This window comes from Nannospalax galili, unplaced genomic scaffold (genome assembly GCF_000622305.1).
Source record: "Nannospalax galili isolate Female #2095 unplaced genomic scaffold, S.galili_v1.0 scaffold1328, whole genome shotgun sequence".
Classification (NCBI taxonomy): domain Eukaryota; kingdom Metazoa; phylum Chordata; class Mammalia; order Rodentia; family Spalacidae; genus Nannospalax; species Nannospalax galili.
The window spans coordinates 760,478-773,539 of NW_008358795.1; the positions used below are offsets into that span (position 1 = coordinate 760,478).

Below are 13,062 nucleotides of genomic sequence, written 5' to 3' on the forward strand. Positions count from 1 at the left end.
GTTGTTTTTAATTTGTTTTTTTTTTTTTTTTTTTTTTTTTTTTTTTTTTTTTTCCGGGGTGTGGTGGCTTGTACTTGTAATTCCAGCATTGTGGAAGCAGAGGCAGGAGGATCACTGCAAATTGTAGACCAGCCTGGTTTATGTAGCCAGTTTCAGGCCAGTTATGACTACATAGTGAGAGCCTGTCTCAAATAAAAAAAAACATTTGTTTTAAAATGTTACTTCTGGTGCTGGAGAGATGGCTCAGTGGTTAAGAACACTAGTTGTTCTTGCAGAAGACCCGAATTTGAATCCCAGCACCCACATGATAGCTAACAACTGTCCGTAACTCCAGTTCCAGGGGATCCGATGGCCTTTTCTGTCCTTGTGGGCATTGCATGACACGGGTGCACTTACTTACACGCAGGCAATACATGTATACACATAAAAAGAAAATAATTTTTTTTAAAATGTTGCTTCTGGTGCTGGAGAGATGGCTCAGTGGTTAAGAGTACTGGCTGCTCTTGCAGAGGATTAGGGTTCTGTTGCCAAAGTCTATGGCAACCTGGGTGCAGTCACAGGTCCTGAATGGATGACACTGAAGATAAACCAGTGGACCCAGGCTTCCATGCACCTAGTACTGATAGTATCAGCAGCTCTGCTTTTATTCTCTTTTTTTCGTCTTTTTGAGACAGGGTCTCCCTGTAGCCCCAGCTGTCCTGGAATTCACTATGTAGACCAGGCTGGCCTTGAACTCACAGAGATCCGCCTGCCTCTGCCTCCCGAGTGCTGGGATTAAAGGCGTGCGCCGCCACGCCTGGCTTGCTTTTGTTCTTATACTCCTGAGAATCACAATCACAAGTTTGCAGAACTGAACAATAATAAAATGGTGAGAATATAACAATTCATCAAAATGAGATGAGCACAGCAACATCTTCTCCACACTGTGTCTACTTAGGAGATCAGTGTGTTTCATGAGCAACTAGAGGGGGAGAACTGGCTGGAGACATCTCCCCAGCAAACATTCTTGCATAAAACTTCTCATGATGCACAAGGCTTTCCAGACATACATGCGCAAGGTTCAACTTATTTCACCAAGCATATTTTTTTAAATGATTCTTTTTTTCTTTTTTTTGTCTTTTTGAAACGAGGTCTCCCTGTAGCCGAAGCTGGCCTGGATTCAATAATGGAAACCAGGCTGGCCTTGAACTCACAGAGATCCGTTTGCCTCTGCCTCCTGCGTGCTGGGATTAAAGGCATGTGTTACCATACCTGGCTAAATGATTCTTTTTAAAATATTTTATTATTTTTATATTATGTGTATGTGTGTATTGCCTGCATGTAGGTAACTGCACCCACATCATGCAATGCCCAGAGGACAGAAGAGACTGTTGGATGGCCTGGAACTGGAGTTACAGTTGTTAGCTGCCATGTTGGTGCTGGGATTTGAACCCGGGTCTTCTGCAAGAACAGTGTTCTTAACCACTGTGCTATCTCTCCAGCTGCCCCCCCCGTATATTTTTTTTTATTAAAAAATTATTTTTGGTCTTTTTGAAACAGGGTCTCCCGGTAACCCCAGTTGGCCTGGAACTCACTATGTAGATAAGGCTGGCCTTGAACTCATGGAGATCTGCCTGCCTCTGCCTCCCAAGCTGCTACCACGCCCAGCTACCAAGCATATTTTTGGTCACTATGTCACGGTCCCTTCAAAAGTCCTGTAGCTCTTTTAGGACCCCTCAGATATCTTTTAGGGTGCAGGAGTGAACCAGGGCTTGGTACATGCTAGGCGAACGCTTTATCATAGGGTCATATGCTCAGCTCTGTTCTGAATGTTCTTGGATCCTCTACCAGATTGTGACCTCTCTGGTTAAGATCCAGGATCTTGGTCAAATGTATTTCTTCATGGTCCGTTCACAAAGTATGTTTATTCAAACTTATATTCAAAAGCATCCTTTGACTATCCCCATCCCGGAAGCGGGGGCGACGGGCAGGAAACGGTCCCTGGAAGGGGGCATTGGTTGATAATGAGCCAGGACGTTTGGATTCAAGATACTGGGTAGCTGGGAGTGATGCTTAAGGGTTTGACCAAAGGTAGCAGGGCCTGGAAAGCCATCCTTTTGGATTCTATTGCTGGATGGGCAGGAATCAGGGGCGGTCGCCTGAATACCGGTTCTCACGAGGTGCTGGAGCAGATGTGGAACGTGGAGTCACGCAGCGCCTTCAAGCCGGTTTGAGACGCCCACGGAAGCCACAGTAGGTCTCTAGGGCAGGAGGCTCTCGACTCCTAGGTACGGAGTGGGCTGGGGAAGAGGAGGCTCAGGCTCAGGCCCCGCCCCCTTTCCGGCAGGCTTCCCGGATTGGCTGTCCTTCCGCAACGTCACGCGGCTCCGCCCCGGCGCGCGTCCTGCCGCGTGCCCACCCTCGGGTGGCTGGTGCAGCCTACGCGACCTCCTTCACTGCCTGCCACCCGCGGAGCCCGAGACGGAGCGGGGCGTCCGGCCCGAGGTGGGTCGCCTGACCCTCGGCGGCGGGCGATGCTTCGGCTGCCTGAGCAGCCATGGAGGCCGAGGCAGGAGGCCTGGAGGAGCTGACGGACGAGGAGATGGCGGCCCTAGGCAAGGAGGAGCTGGTGCGGCGCCTGCGGCGGGAGGAGGCGGCGCGCCTGGCGGCCCTGGTGCAGCGCGGCCGGCTGATGCAGGAGGTGAACCGGCAGCTGCAGGGTCACCTGGGCGAGATCCGCGAGCTCAAGCAGCTCAACCGGCGCCTGCAGGCGGAGAACCGCGAGCTGCGCGACCTCTGCTGCTTCCTGGACTCCGAGCGCCAGCGGGGTCGGCGCGCCGCGCGCCAGTGGCAGCTCTTCGGGACGCAAGCATCCCGGGCGGTGCGCGAGGACCTGGGTGGCTGCTGGCAGAAGCTGGCGGAGCTGGAAGGCCGCCAGGAGGAGCTGCTGCGGGAAAACCTGGCGCTTAAGGAGCTTTGCCTGGCTCTAGGCGAGGAGTGGGGGCCCCGTGGTGGCCCCGGCAATGCCGGGGGCTCCGGCGCCGGGCCGACCCCGGAGCTGGCCCTGCCCCCCTGCGGGCCCCGCGACCTGGGCGATGGGAGTTCCAGCACGGGCAGCGTGGGCAGCCCGGATCAGTTGCCCCTAGCCTGCTCCCCGGATGACTGAGGGCGCTGCGTCTTCCACGCGGAAGCCTGCCGGGATTGCTCCTGGACTGCTGTGGACCTTAGAACCTGGGCTGAGGTCCCGGGATGGACTGAGAAGCCCCTAGTACTGAGGAGGGCCCTGCGCGCTGGCTGGCCGGGGCAGCCAGGGGCGTTGGGGGCAGAAGCGGAGGGACTTGGTGGAGGGGGGGCTGGGTGGGGACTAATAAACTGGGAAGGAAGCGGAGCCCGAAGCCTGGGCTTCGTGTGTCTGGAACTCGCGGGGGTTGGGGAAGAGGGCGGGAACCCGAAGACCAGGTACCAGTCCCGTCCAGAGGGACTGCAGAACTAAGTTGGCTGCCTCTCCATTACCTCGCGTCTGGGGTGGGATTTGAGACGGTGGTAAATCGCTGACTCCCCGTGCCAAGACAGGCCGAAATCCGGCCCCTGAAGCGGCTCCTTCCCGGCTCCTTCCTGTCCCAGACAATGGAGCAGGATGCAGGTGCTGGGAGCCTAAAAAGCCCACTGAGCCGCCTACTCTGACGGTGGAAGGGGGTAGAACACCGTCCCTTCCCCTTCCCTCCCTGCCCTTTAGGCAGGAGCACTATGGGTTCTCAAGAGGAAACTGATAATCTTTGCACTCCATAGGATTTTCAGCCTCTTGGTTCAAGAGATGACTCAGCAGACGTAGCCCCATTCCTCAGATGAGACAGTCGAGGTCCAAAACTATATAGTTTCCAAGGTCACGCTGAGACTGGGACGTAAGGCTTCTGTTTCAAATGGTCTCCTTTAGCCTCTCGGTCCAACATGACACTGAGACTAGAGCTTCAAGCCTTTTATTCCATTTTGGACGATTTGTATAAAAATAACCTCTTTAGGAAAATAAATAGCAGCTTCCCTCGCTGTGGCGGCTTGGATTCTCTGGAGCTAAAAGGCTTCTCAGAGCTGGAGATCGGAGCTCAGCTCATCACAGATGCCTCTGGCACCTCCTGAGCTGGCGCCGTTCAGGAGGAGCCTGCAGAACGCCCTGGTCCAATCATGGTGCTGCTGGAGTGGGAGCTGTGTTAGTGTTCTAGGCTAGTAAAAGGCCACCTTCTGTCGGAGAGTTAGGGTTGGCTGGATCCCAGGAAGAGAGGGTGATGGTGGTCTGCAGGGAGTTAGGGCTCCAGGGGACCTCTAAGGATCTACAAAGTCTTTGGGCTGCCAGGATTTCTCAGGCATAAAGGAGAAATATTTTTGTCTGATTTTCCGTAAATTGTGTTAGGCCAGCTCCAGAGAAGCAAGAGCAGCTTCGGCCACTTCCGCTGAAGCTGGCTATATACATCAAAGCATAATGGGTTGTCTCTCGTCTGGAGAGATAAGGGACCTTGCTGGCTTTGGGCATGGTACGGTATATGGTCCAGGCCAGCTGGATCCACGGGAGAAAGGAGATGGCTAGGGAAGGTAGCACCTACAAGGGGTGTGGTGTGTGCCTCACAAGGCAAGGAGTGTGGGGGATCCTAGAGGGTCAGAGGAGGGGTCCCCGCTGCTGCTGCTGCTCTTTCGATGAGCTGAGGCACAAGGCTCTGGTGTGCTAGGATAGGTGAAAACCAGGGTGGGAGTAAAAGGAGTCAGCGAGGGTGTGGTCATGAGGGTGGGGGTGTGCAATGCCTCAGGTTCAAGTACAGAGCCTGGAGAAAGAGAGATACACGGGACAGGGCGGCAGGGGGCTGGAGGGCTGCTGGGGTGGCTGGCACTGCTGGTAGCCCCTCTGTCCTTTTTGTCTCCTTCTGGGATTTTGCAGATGGGGCGATGGGCCTCCAGCACCAGCTCAAGGCGCTCCTTCTGCTTCTGCAGCTCCTCGATCTCTCGCTGCAGCCCAGATTTCTCATCCTCCAATTTGTCTGTCTCCTGTAGAGGGTCAGGGGAAAGTTAGGAAGATGAGGGCTGAAGACCTGGAAGCCTCAGTCGGGAGTGGGTAGGGGTGGGGGTAGCAGGAGTCACCAGCAAGTCTGGACTGCAACTCCCATGAGCCCCTGGGAGAAAATGGGTACGATTCCCATCAGGCCCGGGGCGTCTTAGGAGGGGATGGACAGCCCATCTTTAGCTCTGCTGCGAGGCTCAATTCAAATAATGTTTCATTACCTTTTCCTCATCCTCGATAGGGAGCTAGGGCGGGGTGTAGGGGACTAATATGTTGGGGATCCTGGGAGCCTAGGCCCCGGGTGCTGGGGGCCCTCTGCTCCAGCTAGCTGATGCTCACCGCCTGCAGGAAGTCGGTCAGTTCCTTCCTTCGGTTCCTGCACTTGGCAGCGGCCAGCTTGTTGCGTTCCCGCCTCACTCGACGGCGCTCCTCCTCCTCTGGGCTGATCTAGGTTGGGAGAGAGGAATGGACAGTGAGGCTGACCCAGGGCCACCAGCTGCCCTGAGCTGGCCCTGCAGCTAAGGCCCCTTCCGCCTGTGAGTTAGATTCCATCAAACAGCCACAGGCACCGTCATTCCCCAGACAGTGGCCTTGTCTCCTGGGTCCCTGGGATAGTTATTCCTTTTCACAGGACCCTCATCTATGGGTAGACCAAATCTCTTCCCCTAGCAAGGGCTCACGAGTTTTTCACTTTATTGGGAATCGACTGTGTGCCAGCTAAGCACTTTACATAATTTTTTTGTTCAGCTCTAGGAATCAAAGTCAGGGCCAGGTGCATGCTAGGCAAGTGCTTTACCACCGAGCAACGCTTCCAGTCCCTAAATAAATTATTTTTGTTTATTATATTGTTGAAACAGGATCTCATTATGTAGCTTAGCTCTAGCTGACCTGGAACTTGCTATATAGACCAGGCTGGCCTTGAACTGATAGAAACCTTCCTACCTCTCTCTACCAAGTGCTGAGATTAAAGGTGTGGGCCAGGCCTGGAGAGATGACTCAATGGTTACAAGCACTGACTGTAGAGGACCCGGGTTCGTTTTTTAGCACCTACATGGTGGCTAACAACCGTCCATAACTCCAGTTCCAGAGGAATCCAAAGCTCTCTTCTAACCTCTCTGGGCATTGCACGACATGGGTGCACTTACATACATGCAGGCAATACATTCATACACATAAAATACTTGAAAGGGGTGGGCTGCCACATGGGCTTCTTTTTGTTTCTTTGGAACAGGGTCTCATACAGCCCAGGCTGGCTTCAAACTCAATATATAGCCAAGGTTGACCTTGAACTCCTGATTGTTTTGCTTCCATTTCCCATGTACTAGAATTACAGGTTTATGTCTTCATGTCCAGCTTCCCTACATAGATTCTTTGTGTTGGTGCATGTGTACATGTATGTATGTGTGTGTACACACATGTAGTGACCAGAAGTTGACATAGGGTCTCTTCCTCAATCACTGTTCACCTTTTTTTTTGAAACAAAAGCTCTCACTGAACCTGGAGCTCATCAACATGGCTGGCCTGGGTGGCCATGAACTGCAGGGATTTTCCTGGCTCTGCTGGGGTTACAGTGTGCTGATGCTTTGGGCTTCTATGTGGCTGCTGGGGATCCAAACTCAGGTCCTCATGTGGTAGGCACTTGCCAACGAGGCTATCTGCTTAGCACCCCCTCACATATATTTGTTTTTACATTTTTTTGGGGGGGGGTCTTTTTGAGACAGGGTCTCCCTGTAGCCCCAGCTGTCCTGGAACTCAGTATGTAGACCAGGCTGGCCTTGAACTCACAGAGATCCACTTGTCTCTGCCTCCTAAGTGCTGGGATTAAAGGCATGCGCCACCACGCCTGGCTGTTTTTACATTTTTACATGTATCTTTTTTTTTTTGGTCTTTTTGAGACAGGGTCTCCCTGTAGCCCTAGCTGACCTGGATGGGACTCACTATGTAGATGGGGCTGGCCTCCAGCTCACAGAGATCCACCTGTCTCTGCCTCCCAAGTGCTGGGATTAAAGGTATGTGCCACCATGCCTGGCTAAATATTGTTCTTTAGAGAATTTATATAGGGGAGCTGGTGACATGACTCAGCGGTTAAGAGCACTGACTGCTTTTGTAGAGGACCTGGGTTCAATTCCACATGGTGGCTAACAACCATCCGTAACTCCAGTTCCAAGGGATCTGACACCTTCTGACCTCCATGGGCCTTGCACAACACAAGTCCACTTACATACATGCAGGCAATACTCTCATACACATAAAAAATAAAAATAATAAATACAATATTTAAAAAAGAATTTATATAGGAGTCAGGTATGGTGGTACACGTCTTTACTCCCAGCACTTGGGAAGCAGAGGCAGGTGAATCTCTGTGAAATCAAGACCAAGTTGGTCTACAATAGTGAGTTCCAGGTCAGCTGGGGCTACAGGGAGACACTATCTCAAAATATATATATTTATTTTATGCATATGAGTGTTTTACACCATGTGTATCCCTGGTGCCTAATGAGCCAGAAGAAGGCATTGGAACCCCTGGAGCTGGAGTCATGAAGTGTTATGAGCTGCCATGTGGGTGCTGGGAACCAAAAATATGGGTTCTCTGCAAGAGCAACAAGTGCTCTTAACCACCGAGCCATCTTTGTAGCCCCCTACAAAGATTCTTTTATTTTTTCAATTTTATTTTAAATGTAGGAGTGTTTTTGCCTGCATACTGGGAACTGAACCCAAGCCCTCTGCAAAAGCAGCCAGTGCTCTTAACCGCTGAGCCATCTCTCCAGTCCCCCTACAAAGGTTCTTAGGTTTTCTTGTAAGGAACTGAAGCCCAGGGAGAATGAATAACTCGTTTATAGTTCTAGATCTGGATTTACTAGTCACTCTATTCACACTGAGTGGTCAGCTATCTGATGGCACCACCTCCCCCATAAGGATCCTACATACGGCTCACAGCTCCAACCCAGTAGTACCCATGATCAAAGGGTGACACTCAGGACAGGACTGAAGGAAGTAAGTACAGGGGGGATTACCTTTGGCCTGACTCTTGCTCATATCCCAGTCTATCACAGAGGGCCAACTATTCTGTTTCTGGGAAACCTGCTGCTGCCTATTCTCTGACCAGTCACATCTCTCTCAGGGTCCTAGCTTTCCTCCCCATCCTCTACAAAAGAAGGCTGTGTGTGTGTGTGTGTGTGTGTGTGTGTGTGGTGAATTCAGGGCTTCAGGTTTGAAGCATGTTCTCTACCATGGAGCAATCAATCCTAGCCATCTTTCTTTTCCCTCTCTCCCTCCCTCCCTCTCTCTCTCTTTCTTTCTTCTTTCTTTCTTTCCTTTTTTTTTCCTTCTTAAAACAGGGTCTCCCTGTAGCCTCAGCTGGTCTGGAACTGCTATATAGACCAAGCTGGCTTTGATCTCACAGAGGTCCACCTGCCTCTGCCTCCTGAGTGCTGGGATTAAGTGTGTTGCCATGCCCAGCCAGGTTTGTTTCTTACATCAGATTTTTTATGGTCAACATTTAATTCATGTTTTTGTTCTTGTTTGTTTTCTTTGAGACAGAGTCTCATGTAGTCCCAGCAGACCTCAGTATCTGAGACTGGCCTGATCCTCCTGTCTCTACCTACCAGGTGTTGGAATTACAGGCATGAACCATCATGCCCAGCAAAGCAAGTGTTTCAGTATGGAGACCTCACCCCACGATCATCTCTTATTCTAAGTACCCCATGGAAAGGAAAGAGGAGCCACCTCTTGAAAAATTGCCCCTATAATCCTCGCATTTGGGAGACAGGAGAATCTCAAGTTCAAGGCCAGTCTGAGGTACATAGCAAGACTACCTCAAAACAAACAAAAATAAGAAACTGTACCCTTATTTATTTTGGAAAGGACTTCAGGGAGGCAAGAGTCCTCAGCTCCCTCTGCCTGGAACCCTCTGTGAGCTCTAATAGAGACAGTGTGACTGACCAGAGGCCAAGGCCAGTCCTGTCAAATTGCTCACTACTTGAGTGATTTCAGACAAGTAACTACATCTTTATGCCTTCAATTCCTCTGCTGTGAGATGGAAAAATAGAAGTATATTTCCCAGTTTTTATGATTAAATGAAATAAATTGAGATCCAGAGAAAGGCTGAAAGGAACCCTCTCATTCCCACCCCCAGCCCCCAGCTATACAGACAGCATAAGACTACCCACTCTATGCATGTCAGAAGGTGGAGACCCTCCTTCCTTTCCACATGCACACTTTATACTCTGCCCACTTCTACCTCCATTCTTGCTCCCCCCGGAAGGTTCTTCCTTCAGCTCTCATTACACAAATTTGAGCCTCTTTGAGTTAACATGCAGCCTCCTCCAGGAAGCTTTCCTTGACCCAGAGGTGAGCTTTTTTCCTCTGTCTTGACCTCCCCAGGGACTCCTGTGGGCAATCCAAATTCCCTACTTCTAGCAAGATCTGTGTCCTGCCCCCTAGCACCCCCGTGGGCAATCACAAGTGGAACACCTCTGCTCCTTACCTGTTCACAGGCCCTTCGACGTACTCCTGGAGGTGGCCCCAGGGTTCGTATGACTCCTGGCCGGGGCTGTGGGGGGGTGTACTGGGGGTAGGCCAGAGGTCGGGGATAGCCGCTGGGGCCCAGGAAGTGAGGCTGCACCATCCACTGTAATTCCTGGCTGCCACTCACAGCGTTGACACTTGGCACAAGGTGGAACTTCTGAGAGAAAAGAAATGGAGGGTCAAAGAGGATGTCTGTGGATTGAGGGACTCCCAGAGGACAGAAGCAACACTGCTTTCAGCCCTCAGTGCAGATACTGGTTCTCGGGATCAGGAACTCAATTTGGCAAATCAGAGAAACTGATTTGGAGGCAAATCCTTGTTCATGAGCTGTGTGACTTGGGGCAGGTCACAAGACATTTCTGTTTCCTGATCAGATCAAATTCTTACCAAGTGTGAACTTCCCATCACTAATCACTTTACAAACAGTGATTCATACAGTTGGCACATATTTTCATTTTCACACAGAGCAGATGTCCACAGACCAACAGCCAGTAAGTAGGAAGTGGGATTTGAGCCCAAATGCCTGGACTCTCACCCATTTCTGCATGAGTCCACACAAAGGACATAGTTACAGCTTCTTGTTCCCAAGGTGATTGTGAGAATCAGGACAATTTTTTGAGACAGGGTCTCACGTAGCCCAGGCTTGCCTCAAACTCCATATCCTCATGCTTCCACATCTCAAGTGCTGGTGTTACAGGCATGGAGCACCACATGTGTGTAACAGAGTCTGATAGGTGCCAGGTACCCCATACAGCACTGTAATGAACGAGAGCTATGGCTCTGAAATCAGCTGGACACAATTCTATTTCAGCTCCACCATTACTGGCTTTGTGACTTGGGGCAAATTATTTACCCTCAGTGGGTTTCAATTTCCTCGTTTTTAATATCAAGCAACATTTCATTGATGCTGAGAAGTGGTGCTCTATTAGCTCTGAAATCTTAACTGGTTATTTGAAAATTTGATGGCTCAAAAATGATGGAGTCATGCTGAGGTGGTTTTCCAGCCTTTAATCCCAGCAGAGAGGTAGGGGTATCTCTGTGAGTTCAAGGCCAGCCTGGTCTACATAGTGAGTCCTAGGCTAGTTCGGGCTCCAGGGAGACCCTGTCTCAAAAAAGCAAAAGACAACAATAAAAAAATGATGGGGTCTTGGAGTCCATACAATAAGGTAAGGAGATGACCATCCTCCACCAGAGACCTGGCACTTCTTTAACGATGACCTTTCTTTTTCAGCCAGAAATCTGTGGTATATGATGGGACGTAGGGCTCAGTGTTCTGGGAAGAGAACTGGGTTCAAGCCCTATGTCTGAGCTCTGGGTGTGGACACCCGGCCATCCAGGAAGCGCCTCACAAGCCTAGGCAAGTCTGGACAGTGGTGTCCCCAGCCCAGTGCTTGGGTGCACAGCGGCTCAGGGGGACCCCAGGTCTGGGCCAGTAGCACCGCCAGGGGCATCTCCCGCTCCTGGGTTGTCGGGGAGGGCAGCTCGGGGCCAGGAAGGGAGGGGCGCCCGGGGTGACTCAGCCGCCGTGACTCGGCCGCCGTGACTCGGCGGAACGGACGCAGCTCCTTCCCTCCCCTGCGACATGTGCTTGGCGCCCCTCGACAGGAAATGGGCACCTGAAGTTTCTCAGGGTCCCCCTTGCCAGCAGTGGGCGCCCGTGGGGTGCCAAGAGGAGGGGGCGCGGGAGTCATGGGTTGGATGAACTCCCTCGCACAGGTCTGCGCACTTTGCACGTCCCCACAGGGACGTGCCAGTTTCCAGGAACCCATCCGCGGACTCTGCCTGGGGCCCACCAGGCTCCACTGCGCACAGACAGGGATGGGTACTTGGGCTAGAGAGAGACGTGGACCAATGCACCGCTCATGGGTCCACAGGCAGACTGCCAGGGATACGCGCCCTGCCCCAGTTCCCATGGGTCCCATCTTCCTCCAGTGCCCAGACTCCGGATCCCAAGGAATTTAGCCCGAGGTGGAGAGATAGAGAGCTCTTCCTCTGATCTTCCTAAGCTGGGACAGGTGGGACAGTAATTATCGGTGGACAGGAGGAAATACAGACGATAACTGAGACCAGGGGATGGGGGAGCAGATTGACAGCGTGCGCAGCAGAAGCCGGCGAGGGAGTGTATTTGGCTGAGCTTAGTCCCCCTGGCCAACGGCGGCGCGCGCACAGTTCCTGGAGCTCGGGGAAGGCGCAGGACCCTCGGCCCAGATGCGGATGCTGCTCGGGCTCCGAAGCCCAGGTTCGGAGTCCAGGTTCCCAGCGCTGTCCAACCCGGGGACCCCGGTGGGGCTCCGCCCTGCTCACCTGCTGCTGGGTCGCCTGCGTAGCCGCCGAGGGCTGCGCGGGGCCTCCGTACGCGCTGCCCGGCCCGGAGCTGGGTCCCGGGTCCCCGAAGTCTCGGTACATGCCCTTGGCTGGCGGCTCCGTTGGGGTCCGCGGCGGTGGCTGGGGTTCTGACTCACTCTTCGCCCGCGCGGAGTCTTTTCTTTTTTATGAATGAAGAATTCTCGGGCTGAACCACTTAGACCGCGGCGGGTGGGGGCGTGTCACTCGGAGGGGACCTCTCCAACCGCGCCGCCTTGGGCCGATCCGTAGCTAACTTCACGACCCCCTCTGCCCGTCGCCTGCCGCCTTTTCTCCGGCCCAGGGACAGACTTGGCGTCCCCTAGCCACCCCGGCCGGCCCGCCCCCTCTGACGTAGCTGCCCATACATGGTGCAATTTCCTCGCCGCGCCCAGGTGCATGAGGATTCCCCCTGACGCACCTGCCAGTCCGTCCCGCGGGTGCACGCCGCACCCAATCCCCGGCTGGCCTGGGTTTCTGCTTGGGCAAAATAGGACGAAATAATGCCCCCGTGGCCACCTTGCGGCGCTGAGGGTATAAAAGGGTAGGAAAACTGCCTGGAAACTATAAAGTGAATTATAAATATGGTGAATTATTATTTCCTGACCAGGAAGCATCCAATTGCCACCCAAGGTTGCAGTCTTGGCTTAGGGCCCCTTCACTGGAATTGAGGGGTTTTTTGTTGTTGTTATTTTGTTTTTGGTTTGGTTAAGTTTTGTTGTTTTGTTATTTTGTTGTTGATGTTGAGGGAAATTGAGGCAGGGTGTCATATATGTAGCCTTGAACTTGCTACATAGTTGAAGCTGGGCTTGGACTTTTGATCCTCCTGCCTCCAGCTTCAAAGTGCTGGAGTTGCAGGACTGCACCACCACTATACCTGCTGTCTTTTTTTTTTTTTTTTTTTTTTTTTTTTTTTTTTTTTAAAGACAAGATCTCTCTGAGCATGGTGGCACACGCAGGGAGACCCTGTCTCAAAAGAAACAAACAGACAAAAACTGGGTCTCAGTCCAGGTTGACCTCAAACTCCCTGAGCTGAGATACACTGGAACTTCTGACCCCTCTCCCTCTCCCTTTTCTTCTCCCTCTGGGATGACAGGTGTGTGCCACCACATCCAGTTTACTGGCTTCCAATATACTAAAAAGTGAATAAGTGACAAGCCAGGGTTACA

At 52.3% G+C, this 13,062-nt stretch overlaps 2 protein-coding genes across 2 annotated transcripts; one reads left to right on the forward strand and one right to left on the reverse strand.

The window, feature by feature from the left end:
- The first annotated feature begins 1,962 nt into the window (after positions 1-1,962).
- Ccdc85b (coiled-coil domain containing 85B) lies at positions 1,963-4,023 on the forward strand. Its single transcript, XM_008822227.3, has 2 exons — positions 1,963-2,232; positions 2,327-4,023. The coding sequence occupies exon 2, from the start codon at positions 2,537-2,539 to the stop codon at positions 3,143-3,145; it is 609 nt and encodes a 202-aa protein (XP_008820449.1). The 5' UTR covers positions 1,963-2,232; positions 2,327-2,536; the 3' UTR covers positions 3,146-4,023.
- Fosl1 (FOS like 1, AP-1 transcription factor subunit) lies at positions 3,941-12,223 on the reverse strand. The gene is made up of 4 exons (XM_008822230.3): positions 11,855-12,223; positions 9,510-9,707; positions 5,363-5,470; positions 3,941-5,010 (listed from the first exon to the last, which is right to left on the reverse strand). The coding sequence occupies exons 1-4, from the start codon at positions 11,954-11,956 to the stop codon at positions 4,594-4,596; spliced, it is 825 nt and encodes a 274-aa protein (XP_008820452.1). The 5' UTR covers positions 11,957-12,223; the 3' UTR covers positions 3,941-4,593.
- Positions 12,224-13,062: the final 839 nt, after the last annotated feature.

Bases quoted from the DNA above. Each gene is read 5' to 3' on its own strand.
- Ccdc85b (XM_008822227.3), top strand. From the start codon at position 2,537: ATGGAGGCCGAGGCAGGAGGCCTGGAGGAGCTGACGGACGAGGAGATG.
- Fosl1 (XM_008822230.3), bottom strand. From the start codon at position 11,956: ATGTACCGAGACTTCGGGGACCCGGGACCCAGCTCCGGGCCGGGCAGC. The intron at 9,708-11,854 runs GTGAGCAGGGCG...CTTTTCTCTCAG, and splicing joins CGCAGGCGACCCAGCAGCAG to AAGTTCCACCTTGTGCCAAG. The intron at 5,471-9,509 runs GTAAGGAGCAGA...CTCCCAACCTAG, and splicing joins GTCGAAGGGCCTGTGAACAG to ATCAGCCCAGAGGAGGAGGA.